Source organism: Bombina bombina, chromosome 6, assembly GCF_027579735.1.
Source record: "Bombina bombina isolate aBomBom1 chromosome 6, aBomBom1.pri, whole genome shotgun sequence".
NCBI lineage: Eukaryota > Metazoa > Chordata > Amphibia > Anura > Bombinatoridae > Bombina > Bombina bombina.
Window position 1 is genome coordinate 342,734,450 of NC_069504.1, and position 24,806 is coordinate 342,759,255.

A 24,806-nucleotide genomic window follows, 5' to 3' on the forward strand; every position below is an offset into this window, starting at 1 on the left:
TTTGTGGTAAATTTTTCTAGTTACAGGCTTTCTGGCCTGAACAAGAGTATCAATAACAGAATCTGAGAACCCTCGCTTTGATAAGATCAAGCGTTCAATCTCCAAGCAGTCAGTTGGAGTGAAACCAGATTCGGATGTTCGAACGGACCCTGAACAAGAAGGTCTCGTCTCAAAGGTAGCTTCCATGGTGGAGCCGATGACATATTCACCAGGTCTGCATACCAAGTCCTGCGTGGCCACGCAGGAGCTATCAAGATCACCGATGCCCTCTCCTGATTGATCCTGGCTACCAGCCTGGGGATGAGAGGAAACGGCGGGAATACATAAGCTAGTTTGAAGGTCCAAGGTGCTACTAGTGCATCTACTAGAGTCGCCTTGGGATCCCTGGATCTGGACCCGTAGCAAGGAACCTTGAAGTTCTGACGAGAGGCCATCAGATCCATGTCTGGAATGCCCCACAGTTGAGTAATGTGGGCAAAGATTTCCGGATGGAGTTCCCACTCCCCCGGATGTAATGTCTGACGACTCAGAAAATCCGCTTCCCAATTTTCCACTCCTGGGATGTGGATTGCAGACAAGTGGCAGGAGTGAGTCTCCGCCCATTGAATGATTTTGGTCACTTCTTCCATCGCCAGGGAACTCCTTATTCCCCCCTGATGGTTGATGTACGCAACAGTCGTCATGTTGTCTGATTGAAACCGTATGAACTTGGCCTTTGCTAGCTGAGGCCAAGCCTTGAGAGCATTGAGTATCGCTCTCAGTTCCAGAATATTTATTTATCGGTAGAAGAGATTCTTCCCGAGACCAAAGACCCTGAGCTTTCAGGGGTCCCCAGACCGCGCCCCAGCCCATCAGACTGGCGTCGGTCGTGACAATGACCCACTCTGGTCTGCGGAAGCTCATCCCCTGTGACAGGTTGTCCAGGGACAGCCACCAACGGAGTGAATCTCTGGTCCTCTGATTTACTTGTATCGTCGGAGACAAGTCTGTATAGTCCCCATTCCACTGACTGAGCATGCACAGTTGTAATGGTCTTAGATGAATGCGCGCAAAAGGAACTATGTCCATTGCCGCTACCATCAAACCTATTACTTCCATGCACTGCGCTATGGAAGGAAGAGGAACGGAATGAAGTATTTGACAAGAGTTTAGAAGTTTTGTTTTTCTGGCCTCTGTCAGAAAAATCCTCATTTCTAAGGAGTCTATTATTGTTCCCAAGAAGGGAACCCTCGTTGACGGAGATAGAGAACTCTTTTCTACGTTCACTTTCCATCCATGAGATCTGAGAAAGGCCAGGACAATGTCCGTGTGAGCCTTTGCTAGAGGAAGGGACGACGCTTGAATCAGAATGTCGTCCAAGTAAGGTACTACTGCAATGCCCCTTGGTCTTAGCACCGCTAGAAGGGACCCTAGTACCTTTGTGAAAATCCTTGGAGCAGTGGCTAATCCGAACGGAAGTGCCACGAACTGGTAATGCTTGTCCAGGAATGCGAACCTTAGGAACCGATGATGTTCCCTGTGGATAGGAATATGTAGATACGCATCCTTTAAATCCACCGTGGTCATGAATTGACCTTCCTGTCACATAAATCACATCTATTTAAATGAGAAGGGACCTTGGCTTCCCCACATTCAGAACACAGTCTATCTGGCAGTTCAGACATGTTAAACAGGCATAAACTTGATAACAAAGTACAAAAAACGTTTTAAAATAAAACCGTTACTGTCACTTTAAATTTTAAACTGAACACACTTTATTACTGCAATTGCGAAAAAGTATGAAGGAATTGTTCAAAATTCACCAAAATTTCACCACAGTGTCTTAAAAGTATTGCACACCAAATTTGGGAGCTTTAACCCTTAAAATAACGGAACCGGAGCCGTTTTTATATTTAACCCCTTTACAGTCCCTGGTATCTGCTTTGCTGAGACCCAACCAAGCCCAAAGGGGAATACGATACCAAATGACGCCTTCAGAAAGTCTTTTCTATGTATCAGAGCTCCTCACACATGCATCTGCATGTCATGCTTCTCAAAAACAAGTGCGCAATACAGGCGCGAAAATGAGACTCTGCCTATGATTAGGGAAAGCCCCTAGTGAATAAGGTGTCCAATACAGTGCCTGCCGGTTATTTTACAAAATTCCCAAGATTAAAATAATTCCTCAAGGCTATGGAGTATAAAATATGTTTATATATAAATCGATTTAGCCCAGAAAATGTCTACAGTCTTAAAAAGCCCTTGTGAAGCCCTTATTTACTGTCTGTAATAAAATGGCTTACCGGATCCCATAGGGAAAATGACAGCTTCCAGCATTACATCGTCTTGTTAGAATGTGTCATACCTCAAGCAGCAAAAGTCTGCTCACTGTTCCCCCAACTGAAGTTAATTCCTCTCAACAGTCCTGTGTGGAACAGCCATCGATTTTAGTAACGGTTGCTAAAATCATTTTCCTCTTACAAACAGAAATCTTCATCTCTTTTCTGTTTCAGAGTAAATAGTACATACCAGCACTATTTTAAAATAACAAACTCTTGATTGAATAATAAAAACTACAGTTAAACACTAAAAAACTCTAAGCCATCTCCGTGGAGATGTTGCCTGTACAACGGCAAAGAGAATGACTGGGGAAGGCGGAGCCTAGGAGGGATCATGTGACCAGCTTTGCTGGGCTCTTTGCCATTTCCTGTTGGGGAAGAGAATATCCCACAAGTAAGGATGACGCCGTGGACCGGACACACCTATGTTGGAGAAAAGGCTGAGGTGGATCCCCGGTACGAACTCTGTAGGACCTTATGCATTCAAATTATTGTGAGTATATCACTCATTCAACACAAAAGGGTCGGAGCAAAAACATAAAAATTATGCTTACCAGATAATTTAATTTCCTTCTGTATAAGGAAAGTCCATGGCATCTTTCCTACTGAAACCTGGCCACTAGGAGGAGGCAAAGACACCCCAGACAAAGGCTTAAATACCTCTCCCACTTCCCCCATCCCCCAGTCATACTGCCGAGGAAACAAGTAACAGTAGGAGAAATTTCACGGTATAAATGGTGCCAGAAAAAAAAATATAATTTAGAGGGCCACCCATCGGAGAACGCGGCCGGGGCCTTGGACTCTCATACAGAAGGAACTGAAAAAAGGAAAACAAATTATGCTTACCAGATAAAGAGTCCACGGCACCATTCCTTACAGTTGGGAAAACTATACCCAAGCTCTAGAGGACACTGAATGATAACAGAGGGACAAAAAGAGAGGGCAACCCTAATCTGAGGGCCCCACAGCCTGCAAAACCTCTCTCCCGAAAGCGGCTTCCACCGAAGCAAAAGCATCAAACTTGTAAAAAAAAAAAAAAAAAAAAAAAAAGTATGTAAGGAGAACCAGGTAGCCACCTTACAAAACAGATCTATAGAGGCCTCGTTCTTAAATCTTAAAGGCCAAAGAGGAAGCCACTGCTCTAGTAGAATGAGCCGTAATCCTCTGAGGAGGATTATGTCCCGTTGTCTCATAAGCTAAGCAGATAACACTCCTTAACCAAAAAAATAAGGAAGTCGAAAATAAAGTCTGGCCCTTACGCTTCCCGGAATAGAGAACAAACAAGGAAGAAGTTTGTCTAAAATCCGCAGTAGCCTGAAGATAGAACTTCGAAAGGAACGTTAGCTTCATAATTTGAACGTGGTTCACACCTTGAAGAAAAAGGATTGGGACACAAGAAAGGAACCACAATCTCTTAATTTATGTTGCGGACTGACACGACCTTAGGAAGAAAACCTAACTTAGTACGTAGGACAGCCTTATCAGAATGTGACACCAGATAAGGAGGCTCATATTGCAAGACTGCAATCTCAGATACTCTGCACGCAGAAGCAAAAGCCAGTAGAAAAAGAACCTTCCAGGAAAACAATTTAATGTCAACTTCATGCATAGTCTCAAACGGAGCCAGTTGCAAAACCTTAAAGGGCCACTGTAAGTAAATATTTTCTATGCCTGTTACTAACTACCCCAAATACGCTTTTTATCAATAGCATTTCATTAACATATCTCTACCGTATATCAGAAATCTTGTCTGCAAATTTAATTGTTTTCCAAACCCACTCCGTGGGTATCCTTTGCTCTGTACCAATCTGTTTACAATACCTAGGTTTCAAAATGGCGCTTTAAACACAAAGTTATTGGTTTAAGTATTTTGAACATGCAGTGCTGAAAATAGTGGGCAGGATAACGTGACATCATCGGCGAATAAAAGATATAACTTTTAGAACGTTATGAAACTTCGTTTTGGAGAAAATATAGGTCAGTAGGTTTTAATTAACGTTTATTAACTTTAATATGTTAGTTGTTTAGCTTAAAAATTATAACAGAAAGTAATCCTTTAACAAGATTTAGACTCCAGGAGGAGCATTAGATCTAAACACAGCACTGATTCTAGTCAGAGCCTTAAAGGACTGTACATCTGGAAGCTCTGCAAGACTCTTGTGTAGTAAAACAGACAGGGCCGAAATCTGCCCCCCTCAGGGAACTGGCAGAAAGGCCCTTCTCCAGTCCATCCTGGAGAAACGATAGGATCCTTTATGCCAAGGAAAATCCAAGCTCTTCACACCAGAATAAGTAGGTTCTCCACACCTTATGATAGATGCGAGGAGTTACCAGTTTATGAGCTTGAATGAGAGTATCAATAACTCTCAGAAAAACCTCTCTTGGCTAGGACTAAGCGTTCCAATTTCCACGCAGTCAGCCTCAGAGAATCTAGATTTTGAAGAACAAAGGACCTTGTTCCAGCAGATCCCTGCAACAAGGTAACTTCCACCGAGGAGATGACATCCCCACCAGATCCGCAAACCACATCCTTTGCGGCCAAGATGGAGCAATCAGTATCACCGATGCCTGCTCCTGCTTGATGCGGGCCACTACACGAGGAAGGAGTGGTAACGGCGGGAAAAGGTAAATTAGACTGAACCTCCAAGGCACTGCTAAAGCATCTATTAGCTCTGCCTGAGGATCCCTGGACCTCAACCCATATCTGGGTAGCTTGGTATTGAGACAGGAAGCCATGAGATCTATCTCCTGCATCCCCCACATGTTGCATATCTCCGCAAACACCTCGGGATAGTGAGACCATTCCCCCGGATAAAAGGATAGTCTCCTGAGAAAATCCGCTTCCCAGTTGTCCACACCTGGAATGTGGATCATTGACAGCGAACAGTTGTGGGCCTCCACCCACTCCAGAATCAGAGATACTTCCCTCATTGCTAGGGAGCTTCTCCACAGGCCCTGTGCTTTCTTGGCACCCCAAACAGCCCCCCATCGTGATAGACTTGCGTCCGTAGTCATAATCTCCCAGGATTGTCTTAAGAAGGGATGTCCCTCGGGACAGATGATCTGGACAGAGCCACCAAGAGAGCGATTCTCTCGACCGGTTGTCCAGAGAAATCTGTTGAGACAGATATGAATGATCGCCGTTCCACTGCCTCAGCATGCCCAGTTGCAACAGTCAGACTGAACTTGGCAAAGGGAATGATGTCCATGCTGGACACCATGAGACCAATCACCTTCCTACACTGAGCCACAGAGGGCCTTAAAGGGACATTAAACCCCAAAAAATTCTCTCATTCAGATAGAAGTTAATTGGAAACTTTTTTTTTAAATTGTAGTCTCCATTATCAAATTTGCTTTGTTATATTTGTTGAAGGGATACCTAGGTGGGTAGCGTGCACATGCCTGAAGCACCACATGACAGGAAATAGTGCTGCCATCTAGTGCTCCTGCTAATGTAAAACACTGTTGCAAAATTGCTGTAGACATGTGCACACTCATAAGATTATATCCCAGAAAACAAAGAAAATTTGATAACAGAAGTAAATTGTAAAGTTGTTTAAAATTAAATGCTCTATCGGAATCATGGAAAAACAATATTGGGTTTATGTCCCTTTAAAAAGGAGGTCCAGAGGGCAAGACATGCCAAAGCTAGCTTGCAACGTCTCTGGTCTGTTAGAAATATCCTCATGGATATGGAGTCTATTATAGTACCCAGTAATTCCACCCTGGAGCTTTTCTAGGTTTATCTTCCATCCATGAGATCGAAGGAGAGATTCTGAATGGTCTTCCGCCAGAATATCGTCCAAGTAGGGAGCTACTGCTATACCCCGGGTTCTGGCAATGGTGGCTAGAAGAGCCCGTAGAACCTTTGTAAAAATTCTTGGAGCAGTAGCTAGACCAAACGGAATTGCAATGAACTGGAAGTGCTGGTCCAGGAACACAAACCTTAGGAACTGCAAGTGGTCCTTGTGGATTGAAACGTGGAGGTAAGCATCCTTCAGATCTATAGTTGTCATTAACTGTCCTTCCTGAACGAGGGGACATTTAGAAATCTGTTTAAGCCTTTTAGGTCCAGAATCAGGCAGAATTTTCCCTCCTCCTTTGGGACCACGAAAAGGTTTAAATAATATCCCAAATCTCTTTCTGCGATAGGCACCAGGACAATGACTCCCAAGGAGGACAGATCCCACACGCACCCCAGAAAGGCTTTCCTCTTTTCTGGTCTGGAAAACAGTATTGAAAGGAGAAATCTGTCCTTGGGTGGATGATACTTGAAACCTATCTTGTAACCCTGAGCTATGACCTCCAGGACCCATGGATCCTGCACGTTCCTGAACCAAGCGTCTGAAAAGAGAGACAGTCAGTCCCCTACACGATCCAGAGCAGGATCAGGGGCCGCCCCTTCATGCCGATTTAGTCTTGGCGGGCTTCTTGCTCTGCTTGGACTTCTGCCAGGACTGAGCCAGCTTCCAAGCACTCTTGGTTTGCTCGGGATTAGCGGAGGACTGCTGTCGTTGGAATTTATCAGAACGAAAGGAATGAAAATTAGAAACACTCCTTTAGACTTTATCTTTTTATCTTGTGGTAGGAAAGCATCCTTACAACCTGTAACCTTGGCGATAATGGAGTCCAAGCCTGGACCAAATAAAATTTTTCCCTTAAAGGGGGGGGAGAAAGAAGTCTGGACTTAGAAGTCATATCCGCAGACCAGGACTTCAGCCAGAGTTCCAGGCGGGCTTGAAATCCAGAAGCCTTAGCATTTGGGTGAATAATCTGCATGTTTGCATCACAGACAAAAGAATTAGCAATTTTTTAAGGCCTTAAATCTTTCCTGGATAACGTTGAGGGGACCCTCCAACTCTATTAAATCCAATAAGGAGTCGCACCAGTAGGTAGCTGCTCCAGCAACCACCGCTGCCGTTTAAAACAAATATCCCTATGTTGAAACATTTTTCTTAGAAGAGTTGCCATCTTTTTATACATCGGCTCTCTGAACGACGAGCTATCTTTAAACGGGATAGTAGTGCATTTGGCAAGCGTGGAGATAACGCCATCCACCTTAGGGATGGAACCCCACAACTCCAATTGAGAGTCCGGGAATAATTTTTTAAAGGAAGACTAAGAGGAAAAGGAAGATCCAATTCTGTCCCATTTGTTCTTAATAATGTTCGTCATCTTTACAGGCACAGGAAAAGTTAAGGCACTACCCTGTCATAAACTCTGTCTAATTTAGGAATCAAAGGTTTATCAGGCAGCTTGGACTCTCGAACCTATAATGTAGACAGGACTTCCTTTAGAAGAAAACGTAAGTGTTAAATCTTAAGTCTAAAGGATGGTTCCTCTGCAGCAGGAGGCTTAGAGGCAGGAGGCTTAGAGGCAGCAGACTCCATCCCAGAAAGTTTATCCTCTGAAGCCTCAGAGTGCAATTCATCCTCAGATAACAGACAGAGCAGTGAAATCCAATAAATTACATGATGACCCCGGGGCAGAAGAGCTATGTTTAACCTTTCTCTTGCATTTAGCAGGGAGATGTAAAGCACTGAGGGCCGCAGACACCGCCTCCTGTAACTGAGCTGTAAAATCTGGTGGTTAAAGGCCCCCCCTCCAGATGGAGGATTCAGGGTGCTACAGGAAGCTGCGTGTGTAGAAGGAGATGAATGTAGGGTATGCACCTCACGGGACGGCAAGTCCTCAGAGGAGGACGGCTCAGTGGTACTAAAAGGGTTCTCCTCCTCTGACCAAACAATGTTGTCAAGGCATGTGGAACATGACAGAGGGCGGGCATACCAAAGCCTCCTTACAATATAAACAGGTATTATTTGGAATAGAGGGGAGTACTCTCTAATATATCAGAAACCTCCATAGCTTAAAGGGACAGTCAAGTCCAAAAAAAACCTGATGATTAAAATAGGGCATGTAATTTTAAACATGCTAATCAAGGGGGTGTGGGTGGCGCCTCTTGGCTGCTGTGTAAAAGTGATAATAAAGTGGGTGCAGAATTTAACTGATCCTTGTGGAATATACAATCAATGACACAATCTATATGGTACACAATTTAATATTCATAAGACACAATAACTCCTAAAAGGGACTTAAAATATAGCTAATAAATAAAATTAAACTGAATGACACCGGTGTCTGTATAATCTAGTTTAAGTGACTCATAAAAAACGGGATAATGCCAACAAATAATAAACTAAAAAACAACAGTGATACGATCACAATTAGTATAATCTTATGCGAGTAATGCTGGCAAATTAATATTCAATAATCATATCTTTGATATAGAAGCGGTTTTGTTAAAAACATTCACAAATCTCATTAGTTGATAAAAACAGCAGTTACGCAAACCTCCGTTACTGGTGGGTGTATTCATATGTTCAACCCTTTAATATATGCAGTCCTTTAGATTTATATATAGTCCTGTTAAAACACAATAAAACAATTTGATTTAGTGACAATCTTTCACTAGTATAACATTGTTGATGTTAAATGGTAGTATCGATATGAGCAACATGAGTATCAAATTGAGACAGGTGGATACAAAGTTACTGGTGTGTAGAAAATATTATTAGATCTCAAAGTGTCTCCTTTAAACTGTTGCAAATCTTGTAGTCACCTTTCCCGGTGTAGACAGTGTAAATAGTAAGGCTTATTAGCACACTGAGTAGTACTCACTGTTTCTTCGGTGTCCCCGCCAAACTGAACGCTCTTTGCGGTCAGTGAATGATGTGAAAGTCTTTTGCCCACTCAATTCAAATGGGTGAAGTGCGCCCACTTAGTTGAAGAAGAAGAAAATAGCTAATCCCTTTTCAAACTCCTACCGCTTCATATTAGGATAATTGAAATGAAGCGGTTATGGGAGTTCATGCGAAGTTCTCTCTGAATAATATGGAGCTGTGAAATGGAACGTCTACGCGTTTCAGCTACTTAGAGCCTTTGTCAAGATGATCCTCATATCCAGCTCCTCCTTTATATAGATTTATTAACCCTTCTTGCTCCTGACAATATTCTGTCTCTGCTCATTCTTCTATGGCATTCAATAGTTCCAATTTGAAGAATTTGGATAGAAAGATTGACGTTTGTCATAATGTTGATACATTTAATATTTATCATATGTTGGCATATCGTTACTTGCCGTTTCCTAAAGTGATTAGACTTTTTTTTTTTTTTAAAAAGTAGCAAAAATGGTGACTATAACAGTGGTTATATTGTAGCATATTAATTACTCGCCATTATTTTAAAAAGTATATTTATTATTCCAGCATATTAAATACTCGCCATTTTGAAATATAAAATTTTCTAAAATTTCTAAATTCTTCACATTTATATATTCTAAAATTCCAACTATGTTACCTATTAAGATAGTTTGAATAAAATTATGGTACACTAAATACAGATATACTAAATGGGCTTAACCTAAAGATGATATATTGCAGAATTGTTATATACTACAGATAAGGGTCCTAAACGAAAATGTATTAGACTGGGAATGAATTTTGTTAAACCATCTAATTTCAAGCTTATACTAGGTTATTAATAGTTTATTACTGATCTTAGGATATTTAAATCTAACAACACTAAAACAGGTCATTTCATAATGAAATTAAGATCTAACTCGCTATTTAAACCTGTTGGTGCCAATGTTATAGATCATTTCTGCTTCTTGTCTTAATAGTTTTTTCCGCCATATTTCCTCGCCTCCCATCTTGTTCTAACTTTTTAATACCCCAGAATTTGAAGTCATCAGTTTTCCCTTGATGTACTTCCAAAAAATGTCTATATAAAAACAGAATTTATGCTTACCTGATAAATTTCTCTCTGTTGTGATGTATCAAGTCCACGGATTCATCCATACTTATGGGATATTCTTTCCTACAGGAAGTGGCAGAGAGATCACCCACAGCAGCTGTCCATATAGCTCCTCCCTTAGCTCCACCCCCCAGTCATTCGACCGAAGACTAGGAAGAAAAACAGAATTTATGCTTACCTGATAAATTACTTTCTCCAACGGTGTGTCCGGTCCACGGCGTCATCCATTACTTGTGGGAATATTCTCCTCCCCAACAGGAAATGGCAAAGAGCAAAGCAAAAGCTGTCCATATAGCCCCTCCTCAGGCTCCGCCCCCCAGTCATTCGACCAACGGTTAGGAGAAAAAAAAGGAGAAACTATAGGGTGCCGTGGTGACTGTAGTGTATAGCGAAAGAAATTTTTCAAACCCGATTAAAAAAACCAGGGCGGGCCGTGGACCGGACACACCGTTGGAGAAAGTAATTTATCAGGTAAGCATAAATTCTGTTTTCTCCAACATTGGTGTGGCCGGTCCACGGCGTCATCCATTACTTGTGGGAACCAATACCAAAGCTTTAGGACACGGATGAAGGGAGGGCGCAAATCAGGTTACCTAAACAGAAGGCACCACGGCTTGCAAAACCTCTCTCCCAAAAACAGCCTCCGAAGAAGCATAAGTATCAAATTTGTAGAATTTGGTAAAAGTGTACCGAGAAGACCAAGTCGCTGCCTTACATATCTGATCAACAGAAGCCTCGTTCTTGAAGGCCCATGTGGAAGCCACAGCCCTAGTAGAGTGAGCTGTGATTCGTTCAGGAGGCTGCCGTCTGGCAGTCACATAAGCCAATCGGATAATGCTTTTTAGCCAGAAAGAAAGAGAGGTAGCAGTAGCTTTTTGTCCTCTCCTCTTACCAGAGTAAACGACAAAGATGAGGTTTGTCTAAAATCCTTTGTTGCTTCTAAATAGAATTTTAAAGCACGAACTACACTTAAATTGTGTAACAAACGTTCCTTCTTTGAAACTGGATTCGGACACAGAGAAGGAACAACTATTTCCTGGTTAATATTCTTGTTGGAAACAACTTTTGGAAGAAAACCAGGCTTAGTACGCAAAACGACCTTAGCTGAATGGAACACCAGATAGGGTGGATCACACTGCAAAGCAGATAATTCAGAAACTCTTCTAGCAGAAGAAATAGCAACCAAAAACAGAACTTTCCAAGATAGTAACTTGATATCTATGGAATGTAAAGGTTCAAACGGAACCCCTTGCAGAACTGAAAGAACTAAATTTAGACTCCAAGGAGGAGTCATGGGTCTGTAAACAGGCTTGATTCTGACCAAAGCCTGTACAAAAGCTTGTACATCTGGCACAGCTGCCAGGCGTTTGTGTAACAAAACAGATAAAGCAGAAATCTGTCCTTTTAGAGAACTCGCTGACAATCCTTTATCCAAACCCTCTTGGAGAAAGGAAAGAATCTTAGGAATTTTAATTTTACTCCAGGAGAATCCCTTGGATTCACACCAACAGATATATTTTTTCCATATTTTATGGTAAATCTTTCTAGTCACAGGTTTTCTGGCTTGGACCAGAGTATCTATCACTGAATTTGAAAATCCACGCTTGGATAAAATCAAGCGTTCAATTTCCAAGCAGTCAGCTGCAGAGAAACTAGATTTGGATGTTCGAATGGACCTTGTACTAGAAGATCCTGTCTCAAAAGGTAGCTTCCATGGTGGAGCCGATGACATATTCACCAGGTCTGCATACCAAGTCCTGCGTGGCCACGCAGGAGCTATCAGAATCACCGAGGCCTTCTTCTGTTTGATCCTGGCTACGAGCCTGGGAAGGAGAGGAAACGGTGGAAATACATAAGCTAGGTTGAACGACCAAGGCGCCACTAATGCATCCACTAGAGTCGCCTTGGGATCCCTGGATCTAGACCCGTAACAAGGAACCTTGAAGTTCTGGAATGCCCCATAATTGAGTTAACTGGGCAAAGACCTCCGGGTGGAGTTCCCACTCCCCCGGATGGAAAGTCTGACGACTCAAGTAATCCGCCTCCCAGTTGTCTGCTCCTGGGATGTGAATTGCAGAGAGGTGGCAGGAGTGATCCTCCGCCCATTTGATGATCTTGGATACCTCTCATGTTGTCCGACTGGAATCTTATGAATCCGGCCTTCGCTAGTTGAGGCCAAGCCTGGAGCGCATTGAATAGCGCTCTCAGTTCCAGGATGTTTATCGGGAGAAGGGACTCTTCCCGAGACCATAGACCCTGAGCTTTCAGGGAGTCCCAGACCGCGCCCCAGCCTAATAGACTGGCGTCGGTCGTGACAATGACCCACTCTGGTCTGCGGAAACTCATTCCCTGAGACAGGTGATCCTGAGTCAACCACCAACGGAGTGAGTCTCTGGTTACCTGGTCTACTTGAATCTGGGGAGACAAGTCTGCATAGTCACCATTCCACTGACTGAGCATGCACAGTTGTAATGGTCTTAGATGAATTCGAGCAAAAGGAACTATGTCCATTGCTGCAACCATCAATCCTACTACTTCCATGCACTGAGCTATGGAAGGCTGCAGAATAGAGTGAAGAACTTGACAAGCGTTTAGAAGCTTTGACTTTCTGACTTCTGTCAGGAAGATCTTCATTTCCAAAGAATCTATTATTGTTCTTATTATAGTTTTTGCCTTGGAAAGATACAACGCTTAAATTAGAATGTCGTCTAGATAAGGTGCCACTGCAATGCCCCTCGGTCTTAGAACCGCTAGAAGGGACCCTAGTACCTTTGTGAAAATTCTGGGAGCAGTGGCTAAGCCGAATGGAAGAGCCACGAACTGGTAATGTTTGTCCAGAAAGGCGAACCTTAGGAACTGATGATCTTTGTGGATAGGAATATGCAAGTATGCATCCTTTAAATCCCCGATAGTCATATATTGACCCTCCTGGATTGTAGGTAAAATAGTTTGAATGGTTTCCATTTTGAACGATGGAACTCTGAGGAATTTGTAGTTCCCAAAAAAGAGGGAATTTTCAGACCAATTCTAGATTTAAAAATTCTAAACAAACAGGTCTGAGTAAAACCCCTGACCTTGTTCCGCTGTTGGAACTGGGTGTATCACTCCCATCTTTAACAGATCTCCTACGCAATGTAAGAATGCCTGTCTCTTTATCTGGTCTGAAGATAAGCGAGACATGTGGAACCTTCCCCTTGGAAGAAGTTCCTTGAATTCTAGAAGATAACCCTGAGAGACTATTTCTAGTGCCCAGGGATCCGGAACATCTCTTGCCCAAGCCTGAGCAAAGAGAGAGAGAGAGAGAGAGAGAGAGAGAGAGAGAGAGAGAGAGAGAGAGAGAGAGAGAGAGAGAGAGAGAGAGAGAGAGAGAGAGAGAGAGAGTCTGCCCCCTACTAGATCCGGTCCCGGATCGGGGGCTACCCCTTCATGCTGTCTTGGTAGCAGCAGCAGGCTTCTTGGCCTGTTTACCCTTGTTCCAGCCTTGCATTGGTTTCCAAGCTGGCTTGGCCTGGGAAGCGTTACCCTCTTGTCTAGAGGCCACAGAGTTAGGAGACGGTCCGTTCCTGAAGTTACGAAAGGAACAAAAATTGGACTTATTCTTAGCCTTAAAAGGCCTATCCTGTGGGAGGGCATGAAATAATTTCCTTCAATTCTGGCCCAAAAAGGGTTTTACCTTTGAAAGGAATATTAAGCAATTTTGTCTTGGAAGATACGTCTGTCGACCAAGACTTTAGCCAGAGCGCTCTGCGCGCCACAATTGCAAACCCTGAATTTTTCGCTGCTAATCTCGCTAATTGCAAAGCGGCATCTAAAATAATGGAATTAGCTAACTTAAGTGCGTGAATTCTGTCCATGACTTCCTCATATGGAGTCTCCTTATTGAGCGACTTTTCTAGTTCATCGAACCAAAAACAGGCCGCCGTAGTGACAGGAATAATGCACGAAATTGGTTGGAGGAGGAAACCTTGCTGAACAAAAATCTTTTTAAGCAAACCCTCCAATTTTTTATCCATAGGATCTTTGAAAGCACAATTGTCCTCAATGGGAATAGTCGTGCGTTTGGCTAGCGTAGAAACTGCCCCCTCAACCTTAGGGACTGTTTGCCATGTGTCCTTCCTTGGGTCGACCATGGGGAACAATTTCTTAAATATTGGAGGTGGGACAAAAAAGGTATGCCTGGTTTCTCCCACTCCTTATTCACTATGTCCGCCACCCTTATAGATATCGGAAAGGCATCGGGGTGCACCGGGACCTCAAGGAATTTGTCCATCTTGCACAATTTTTCTGGAATGACCAAAGTCACAATCATCCAGTGTAGTTAGCACCTCCTTAAGTAATGCGCGGAGATGCTCTAACTTAAATTTAAACTTCACAACATCAGGTTCTGCCTGTTGAGAAATTCTTCCTGAATCAGAAAGTTCTCCCTCCGACAAACCCTCCCTCACTACCACTTCTGACTGGTGTGAGGGTATGACAGATAAATTATCGTCAGCGCCTTCTTGCTCCACTGTATTTAAAACTGAGCAATCACGCTTTCTTTGAAATGCTGGCATTTTGGATAAAATATTAGCTATGGAATTATCCATTACTGCCGTTAATTGTTGCATAGTAACAAGCATTGGCGCGCTAGATGTACTAGGGGTCGCCTGCGCGGGCATAACTGGTATTGACACAGAAGGAGAGGATGAAGCACTATCCCCACTACCTTCATTTGATGAATCATCTTGGGCAACCTTATTAAATGTGACAGTACTGTCCTTACTTTGTCTGGACGCCATGGCACAATTATCACATACATTTGAAGGGGGGACCACCTTGGCCTCCATACATACAGAACATGTTCTATCTGAAGGTACAGACATGTTAGACAGGCTTAAGCAGGCTAATAATGCAAAAAAAACGTTTTTAAACAAAACCGTTACTGTCTCTTTAAATGTTAAACAGAGCACACTTTATTTCTGAATATGTGAAAAACTATGAAGGAAATATCCAATCTTTACCAAATTTTCACCACAGAGTCTTAATGCTTTAAAAGTATTGCACCCCAATTTTCAAGCTTTTAACCCCTTAAATGAGGAAACCGGAGCCGTTTAATCAATTAAAAACTTTAACCCCACTACAGTCCCAGCCACAGCATTTGCTGCGACTCCACCTGTCCCTGGGGGTTATACGATACCAAATTAAGCCTTCCAGGAACGTTTTCAATGATAACCAGACCCTCTCACATGCAGCTGCATGCACTGCATCCAAAAGAAACTGCGCAATTATGGCGCGAAAATGAGGCTCTGCCTACTATAGTGAAAGGCCCTTCCTGACTGGGAAGGTGTCTAAATGACTGCCTGGCGTCTAAAAATGTTCCCCACACTAAAAGTTTAGAAATATCACTTCAAACTTCATAAAAAACTTAAATAAAGCAATCGATTTAGCCCACAAGAGTGTCAACCAGTGTATAGCCCATAATAAGCCTGCATTCTGTTAAGAGAGTCTAAGAACATGGCTTACCGATCCCCAAGAGGGAAAATGACAGTCTTCTAGCATTACACAGTCTTGTTAGAAATGGACTAGTCATACCTTGAGCAGAAAAGTCTGCAAACTGTTCCCCCCAACTGAAGTTCTCTGGGCTCAACAGTCCTGCGTGGGAACAGCAATCGATTTTAGTTACTGCTGCTAAAATCATACTCTTTTAAACAGAACTCTTCATCCCTTTCTGTTTTAGAGTAAAAATAGTACAACCGGCACTATTTTAAAATAACAAACTCTTGATAGCAGAATAAAAAACTACAACTAAACACCACATACTCTTCACCATCTCCGTGGAGATGCTACTTGTTCAGAGCGGCAAAGAGAATGACTGGGGGGCGGAGCCTGAGGAGGGGCTATATGGACAGCTTTTGCTGTGCTCTTTGCCATTTCCTGTTGGGGAAGAGAATATTCCCAGAAGTAATGGATGACGCCGTGGACCGGACACACCAATGTTGGAGAAAAGGAGAAACCATAGGGTGCAGTGGTGACTGAAGTTTTTTAAATAAAAATATACTACTCGTCTTAAATAAATACACAGGGCGGGACGTGGACTCGATACATCACAAGAGAAAGTAATTTATCAGGTAAGCATAAATTCTGTTTTCTCTTGTAAGATGTATCGAGTCCACGGATTCATCCATACTTATGGGATACCAATACCAAAGCTTTAGGACACGGGTGAAGGGAGGGACAAGACAGGTACCTTAAACGGAAGGCACCACTGCTTGTAGAACCTTTCTCCCAAAAATAGCCTCTGAAGAAGCAAAAGTATCGAATTTGTAAAATTTGGCAAAAGTATGCAGTGAAGACCAAGCCACTGCCTTACAAATCTGTTCAACAGGAGCCTCATTTTTAAAAGCCCATGTGGAAGCCACTGCTCTAGTAGAATGAGCAGTAATTCTTTCAGGAGGCTGCTGGCCAACAGTCTCATAAGCCAAACGGATGAAGCTTTTCAGCCAAAAGGAAAGAGAGGTAGCCGTAGCCTTTTGACCTCTCAGTTTACCAGAATAAACAACAATGAAGATGTTTGACGGAAATCTTTAGTTGCTTGTAAGTAGAACTTTGTTGCACAATCTTGATGTGGTTCGTGCTTTAGACGTTCCTTCTTTGATGAAGGATTAGGACACAGAGGGAACAACAATCTCCTAATTGATATTCCTATTAGAAACAACCTTAGGAAGAAACCCAGGTTTGGTACACAAAACCACCTTATCTGCATGGAAAACTAGGTAAGGCGAGTCACACTGTAAAGCAGATAACTCAGAAACTCTTTGAGCCGAAGAGATAGCTACTAAAAAACAAAACTTTCCAAGATAGAAGCTTAATATCTATGGAATGCATAGGTTCAAACGGAACCCCTTGAAGAACATTAAGAACCAAATTTAGGCTCCATAGTGGAGCAACAGGTTTAAATACAGGCTTGATCCTGACCAAGGCCTGACTAAACGCTTGAACGTCTGGGACATCTGCCAGACGTCTGTAACAGAATAGGCAAAGCAGATACTTGTCCTTTTTAAGGAACTAATAATCCTTTCTCCAATTCTTCTTGGAGAAAGGACAAAATTCTAGGAATCCTAATCTTACTCCATGAGTAACCCTTGGATTCACACCAACAAAGATATCTGCGCCAAATCTTAGGATAGATTTTCCTGGTGACAGGCTTTCTAGCCTGAATCAGGGTATCAATGACCGACTCAGGGAAACCACGCTTTGATAGACTCAGGCGTTCAATCTCCAAGCAGTCAGACGCAGAGAAGTTAGATTTGGATGCTTGAATGGACCTTGGATTAGAAGGTCCTGCCTCATTGGCAGAGTCCACAGCGGAACAGATGACATGTCCACCAGGTCTGCATACCAAGTGCTGCGTGGCCACACAGGCTCTATCAGAATCACCGAAACTCTCTCCTGCTTGATTCTGGCAACCAGACGTGGGAGGAGAGGAAACGGTGGAAATACATAAGCCAGATTGAAGGACCAGGGCACTGCTAGAGCATCTATCAGTACCGCCTGGGGATCCCGGGACCTGGACCCGTAACAAGGAAGTTTGGCGTTCTGTCGGGACGCCATCAGATCCAATTTTGGTGTGCCCCATAGCTGAGTCAGCTGGGCAAATACCTCGGTATGGAGCTCCCACTCCCCCGGATGAAAAGTCTGACGACTTAGGAAATCCGCCTCCCAGTTCTCTACCCCTGGGATATGGATTGCTGAGAGATGGCAAGAGTGATCCTCCGCCCATCATATTATTTTGGTTACCTTCATCATCGCTAGAGAAATCCGTGTTCCTCCTTGATGATTGATATAGGCTACAGTCGTGATGTTGTCCGACTGAAATCTGATGAATTTGGCCGCAACTAGCTGAGGCCATGCCTGAAGCGCATTGAATATCGCTCTCAGTTCCAGAATGTTTATTGGGAGGAGAGATTCCTCCCAAGACCATAAGCCCTGTGCTTTCAGGGATTTCCAGACTGCACCCCAGCCTAGCAGGCTGGCATCTGTCGTTACTATGAGCCACTCTGGCCTGCAGAAACACATTCCCTTAGACAGGTGGTCCTGAGACAACCACCAGAGAAGAGAATCTCTGGTCTCTTGGTCCAGATGTAGTTGAGGAGATAAATCTGCATAATCCCCATTCCACTGTTTGAGCATGCATAGTTGCAGTGGTCTGAGTTGTAGGCGGGCATAAGGAAAGATGTCCATTGCCGCTACCATTAGTCCGATTACCGCCATACACTGAGCCACTGATGGCTGAGGAATGGAATGAAGAGCTCGGCAAGTGATTAAAAGTTTTGATTTTCTGACCTCCGTCAGAAATATTTTCATTTCTACCGAGTCTATCAGAGTCCCTAGGAAGGAAACTCTTGTGAGAGGGACGAGAGAACTCTTTTTTTATGTTCACCTTCCATCCTTGAGAAAAGCCAACACTATGTCCGTGTGAGAATTGGCTAGCTGGAAAGTCGACGCCTGAATTAAGATGTCTAGATAAGGCGCCACTGCTATACCCCGCGGTCTTAGAACCGCCAAAAGGGACCCTAGCACCTTTGTGAAAATTCTGGGAGTTGTGGCCAACCCGAAAGGAAGGGACACAAACTGGTAATGCCTGTCTAGAAAGGCGAATCTGAGGAATTGATGATGATCTCTCTGAATAGGGATGTGTAGATATGCATCCTTTAAATCCACAGTAGTCATATATTGACCCTCCTGGATCAGAGGAAGAATAGTCCGAATAGTCTCCATCTTGAAAGATGGTACCCTGAGGAATTTGTTTAGAACTTTGAGATCCAAGATCGGTCTGAAAGTTCCCTCTTTTTTGGGAACCACAAACAAGTTGGGGTAAAAACCTAGCCCTTGTTCCGCTCTTGGAACTGGGCGGATCACTCCCATGGTATGTAGGTCTTCTACACAGCGTAAGAACGCCTCTCTTTGTATGGTTTGCAGACAATTGAGAAATGTGAAATCTCCCCCGGGGGGGGGGGGGGAGTCTGAAGTCCAGAAGATATCCTTGGGACACAATTTCTAAAGCCCAGGAATCGTAAACATCTCTTGCCCAAGCCTGAGCGAAGAGAGAAAGAGTCTGCCCCCTACTAGATCCGGTCCCGGATCGGGGGCTACCCCTTCATGCTGTCTAAGAGGCAGCAGCAGGCTTCTTGGCCTGTTTACCTTTGTTCCAAGCCTGGTTAGGTCTCCATACTGACTTGGATTGGACAGAATTCCCCTCTTGCTTTGCTGCAGGGGAAGCTGAAGCGGGACCTTTGAAGTTCCGAAAGGAACGAAAATTATTTTGTTTGGTCCTCATCTTATTTGTTTTATCCTGAGGGAGGGCATGTCCTTTCCCTCCAGTGATGTCTGAAACAACTTAGATTTTGATGACACATCAGCAGACCAGGACTTAAGCCATAACGCCCTGCATGCTAAAATGGCAAAACCTGAATTCTTTGCTGCTAATTTAGCCATTTGGAAAGTGGCATCTGTAATGAAAGAATTAGCCAACTTAAGGGCCTTAATTCTATCCATAATATCCTCTCCACTTGGAGAGCCTCTTCTAGAGCCTCGAACCAGAAAGCAGCTGCAGTAGTTACAGGAACAATGCATGCAATAGGTTGGAGAAGAAAACCTTGATGAACAAAAATTCTTTAGGAGACCCTCTAATTTTTTATCCATAGGATCTTTGAAAGCACAACTGTCTTCGATAGGTATAGTTGTACGCTTAGCAAGAGTAGAAATAGCTCCCTCCACCTTAGGAACAGTCTGCCACAAGTCCTGTATGGTGTCAGATATGGGAAACATTTTCTTAAAAACAGGAGGGGGAGCAAACGGAATACCTGGTCTATCCCACTCCTTAGTAACAATAGTCACAATCCTCTTAGGGACTGGAAAAACATCAGTGTAAACAGGAACCTCTAAGTATCTGTCCATTTTACACAATTTTTCTGGGACCACTATAGGGTCACAATCGTCTAGAGTAGCCAATACCTCCTTGAGCAATAAGCGGAGGTGTTCAAGCTTAAATTTAAAGGCCGTCATATCAGAATCTGTCTGAGGGAGCGTCTTTCCTGAATCAGAAATCTCTCCCTCAGCTAACAAATCCCTTACCCCTACTTCAGAACATTGTGAGGGTATATCGTATACGGCTACTAAAGCGTCAGACGGCTCAGCTTTTGTTCTTAACCCAGAGCTGTCACGCTTTCCTTGTAAACCAGGCAGTTTAGAGAAAACCTCTGAGAGGGTTTTATTCATAACTATGGCCATGTCTTGTAAAGTAAATGAATTCAACGCATTAGAGGTACTTGGCGTCACTTGTGCAGGCGTTACTGGTTGTGACACTTGGGGAGAGCTAGATGCTAAACCCTCATTTCCTTCTGAGAATCATCTATTGCAATATTTTTAAGTGCTAAAATATGCTCTTTATAATTTATAGACATTAGTGCAAGTGGGACACATTCTAAGAGGGGGTTCCACAATGGCTTCTAAACACATAGAACAAGGATTTTCCTTTGTTTCATTACTAGCCTGTTTAACATGTCTGACACCAACAAGCTTGGAAAACACTTTAATCAAAGAAAATAACACTTTAAACAAAAACGGTACTGTGCCTTTAAGAGAAAAAAAAGCTGCACAAACTTTGCAAAACAGTGTAAAAAAGCAGTAAACAAAACGAAATTTTTACAGTAGCATCATAAAGCCTTAGTAACTTTGCACCACTATGCAAATAAACAATTAACCCCTTAATGTAAAAACCGGATTGAAAAAACTTCAAAACCGGTAAAATAACGTTCAGCACCTTGCCACAGCTCTGCTGTGGCGCCTACCTGCCCTTTAGGAACGATTTGTGGGGGAAAAAAAACGCTTTACAGCCCTCAAATACAGCAGGAATCTCTGGAGAAGTAGCTGGATGCTTCTGAGGTAAATAAACTGTGCAACTTCAGAGTTTTTCTTAAACTAGCCATGTGGGTTAATAACCCTTAAACAAGCCACAAAGACCCCTTAAAGTCCCTCAAAAAATGTTTTATTTGTAATTAAACCAAAACGTTTTTTCCTATTAGTGTCACCAGTAACTATGAGCCCTTTATGCAAGCTTGGATTCCTCTTTTACTGAATACAGCTTACCTTTCCCTCATGGGGATATTGCCAGTCTTTTCTAGAAATAACAGTCTGTCTAGAAAAAAATAGACTGAACATACCTTAATATGCAGTTTAGCCTGCAAACTGTTCGACCAACTGAAGTTTTCCTGTACTCTTCAGCCCTCGTGAGAACAGCAGTGGATTTTAGTTACAAAGTGCTAAAATCATCATCCTCCTTGCAGAAATCTTCATCCCTTTTCTGCCAGAAAGTAAATAGTACACACCGGTACCATTTAAAATAACAAACTTTTGCTTGAGAAAATAAAAACTAACATTTTTGTCACCACACTCCCTTTGCCCTTCCTAGCAGTTAAGCAGGCAGAGAGAATGACTGGGGGGGTGGAGCTAAGGGAGGAGCTATATGGACAGCTCTGCTGTGGGTGCTCTCTCTGCAACTTCCTGTAGGGAAGGAGAATATCCCATAAGTATGGATGAATCCGTGGACTCTATACATCTTACAAGAGAAAATTGTGTAATTTTAAACAACTTTCCAATTTACTTTTATCACCAATTTTGCTTTGTTCTCTTGGTATTCTTAGTTGAAAGCTAAACCTAGGAGGTTCATATGCTAATTTCTTATGTGTTTCATATAGATAACATTGATCTCATGCACATGAATTTACCATGGAGTCAGCTCTGATTGGTTAAACTGCAAGTCTGTCAAAAGAACTGAAAAAGTGGGCTGTCTGCTGAGGCTTAGATACAAGGTAATTACAGAGGTAAAACGTGTATAATTATAACTGAGTTGGTTATGCAAAACTGGGGAATTGGTAATTAAGGGATTATCTATCTTTTAAAACAACAAAAAAAATATCTGGTGTTGACTGTCCCTTTAAGCTAACAGCAGGACACATAAAATAAACTCTTTATTTCTCAAAAATGGCCCCAATGGCTGGGGCACTCACCACCTCCTAGACCCAGACAATACAGATAAATAGCATCTTCTCTGACAGCCAGCTCGGTTAGGAAAGAGGAAATGAAAGCGAGACCACACCCGGTCACATGGTGCGCGAAGCAAGACCGCCCCTGCTATGAGAAAAAGCGCACAAAACTTCAAGCTGCGCAGCACTCAAAGTGAAACTAAAAACGGGGGGTTCCAGCCACATAACAACCAGTCTGAGCCCAATAAAATCTCACACATAAAGCAGCATTAATCCCCACTGTTCAATAACCCCCCCTCAGGAGATATTAACCCATGATTCTATTAAGATAAAAGGAGCCACACTGCGACCCTGTCTTCTAGCATTTTCAACATATGAAAAATTTAAACAATCTTACCAGAATCCATGCTGTGGAACAGAAACACAGCCTCTCAAGTGTGACAGTCTTGTAGCATCGCTCCAGACATGGACTTAAGTGAGAAAACAAGCAGGCAGTGAAATTCGTCAACACTAATTTCTTAGGAGCTGTTAGCAGGCAGTCTGGATGGGTTTGCAGAAAGACTCTCCCTGCATCTCCAGACTAACTTTGTCAATGCTCTCACAGAGAGGCTGACAACACTACTTAAATTTCCAGTCCCATATCGAAGGGCATATACCCTTCCTAAGGAACTACTCCGTAATCTGACACTTCTCTGCCATCCTCCTGTGACAAAAAGCAATAATGACTGGGGGGGAAGTGGGAGAGGTATTTAAGCCTTTGGCTGGGGTGTCTTTGCCTCCTCCTGGTGGCCAGGTTCAGTATTTACCAACAGTAAGGAATGATGCTGTGGACTCTCCTTACATTAAGAAGGAAAAGAACCAGATCAGCAGTGACACATGAAAAGGTAATAAAAGGGGTGTCTTGATATACTATATATCCAATGTGGCAGCCACTTACCGGATACAATTCTGCTACTGGATAAAAAGAACATCCCTTTACACCTCATACCACCTCTGCAAAAAAGCGTTACAAGCATAACGAACTGTACATCAAAATATCTGTGGATACACATTGTAACATATTTGTGGTGGATTGATATCCTTAAGAACCACTATTGCTTCAGTTAAAAGAGACTATAATTTAAAGCTGGAAAGTGCTACAATTGAAAATCTTTATCACTGTAAACGTGCACAATATGGGATTTTTTTATAAAGTTTGCTACTCCTCACACCGGCGGGTTAACCCTTGAGAGCAGGATTACATAGTCAGTGGTTAATAGGAGATTGAACTGTGGTACATTTATATATCCCTCATATGTACGTTTTGCATATGTATGTGCATTGTGGTTAAAGAGAACATTTTATTCTTACATAATATCCACTTTATTATTGCACTGATTATTTTGAGCTGCTATATACCTTTGCCTCTTAATATCGCAACCAGAGACGCCTGGTTGTTTTATATATGTATTTTTTTTATACGGATGTTTTTGTAAGGTGCTTCTTTGAAGGAGTTTAATAAAGCTGTTTACATTTTTTCATCACGTTTTCTTTCATTGTGGTGTGTGGGATCAAATAACGATAATATACATTAATTTTTTACATTTTTTCTTATTTTTTTTTTATTAATTTATTTTATATTAGAGGGTTGTTCTGATGTCAGATAAAAGCCCACTTGTTTAAAAGTTTGTGGATTTGGAGTCCTTAAATTTCTTTGCACATTTCGATTTAAAAATGATAAAAAGGAATTATAGCTTCCCAGATTCTCAAATGGGTATCTCTCCCAAAATGACTTAGAATCTAAAAACCAGACAAAGTAGTAGCAAACGGCATTATCACCTTTCCAGACTATTATGGTACATCACAAAGTGATATTTTCATATCTTTTTTTGTACCACATTTGGTTTCTTTAAGGTTTGTGTGCTATGGAGAATATGACATTGAGAACTATGAATAATTTCTAACAAAACAATTATCACATTTAAAAAAAAAAACTGTTTTTTCCATATTCCTGCATAAACTTGAATTAAAGAGATTTAAAGTTGTATTTTTTTTTTTTTTTTACCTATTAAGGGCTCCTCGTCTAAGCACAGAACTGGAACAATCTTAGGTGCTGGATGAATACAGGTTGGAAATTGACTCATACTAGGAAAATCTGTCTCCTTCATTTTGCTCAAGTTGTTATCTTTATACGTGCAAGCAAATTGTGATCGGATTAGATTTTGCTTCAACTGAAAAAAACAAACAAACAAACAGATTTTGAGATGAGGAAACATTTAGAAAATGTAATAACGATTAACACTACAGTTTATACAGAGTAAAATCACTTAAATGCAAAAGGTGCAATTATTAAAAGTCTGACCCTTGTCTAGAGTCCCTACCATAGTAACAAAAATGGTGTCTAGCAAAAAGTAAAGGAGATCAAAAGACCTGCATCATTGATGGAAACCTGCAGAAAGATTGTCAAGTGACCAAGCAGCAAAGGGTATATACACCTTGCTGTAAACTTCACAGGTCCATGTACTGCCCAAAGCAGTTGGTATCCCCCCCCTATTCTCTTTAACGAGGATGCAACATATTTATAAAGCATGTTCAAAGGCACTGCAAAGAACAAAAAATAATAAAAAATACTACCCCCCCCCCCCCACCAAGTATCAAATATGTGGTGTAAAAT

General features: G+C 42.3%; 1 protein-coding gene across 2 annotated transcripts in view; it reads right to left on the bottom strand.

Annotated features, from left to right (window-relative positions):
- Positions 1–24,806, bottom strand: part of PARPBP (PARP1 binding protein) — a 159,805-nt gene that overhangs the window by 35,982 nt on the left and 99,017 nt on the right. For both annotated transcript variants that reach the window (XM_053716978.1, XM_053716979.1), the window contains exon 10: positions 24,198–24,363. In XM_053716978.1, the coding sequence (XP_053572953.1) occupies positions 24,198–24,363 (166 nt within the window). The remainder of the gene's footprint in view (positions 1–24,197; positions 24,364–24,806) is intronic.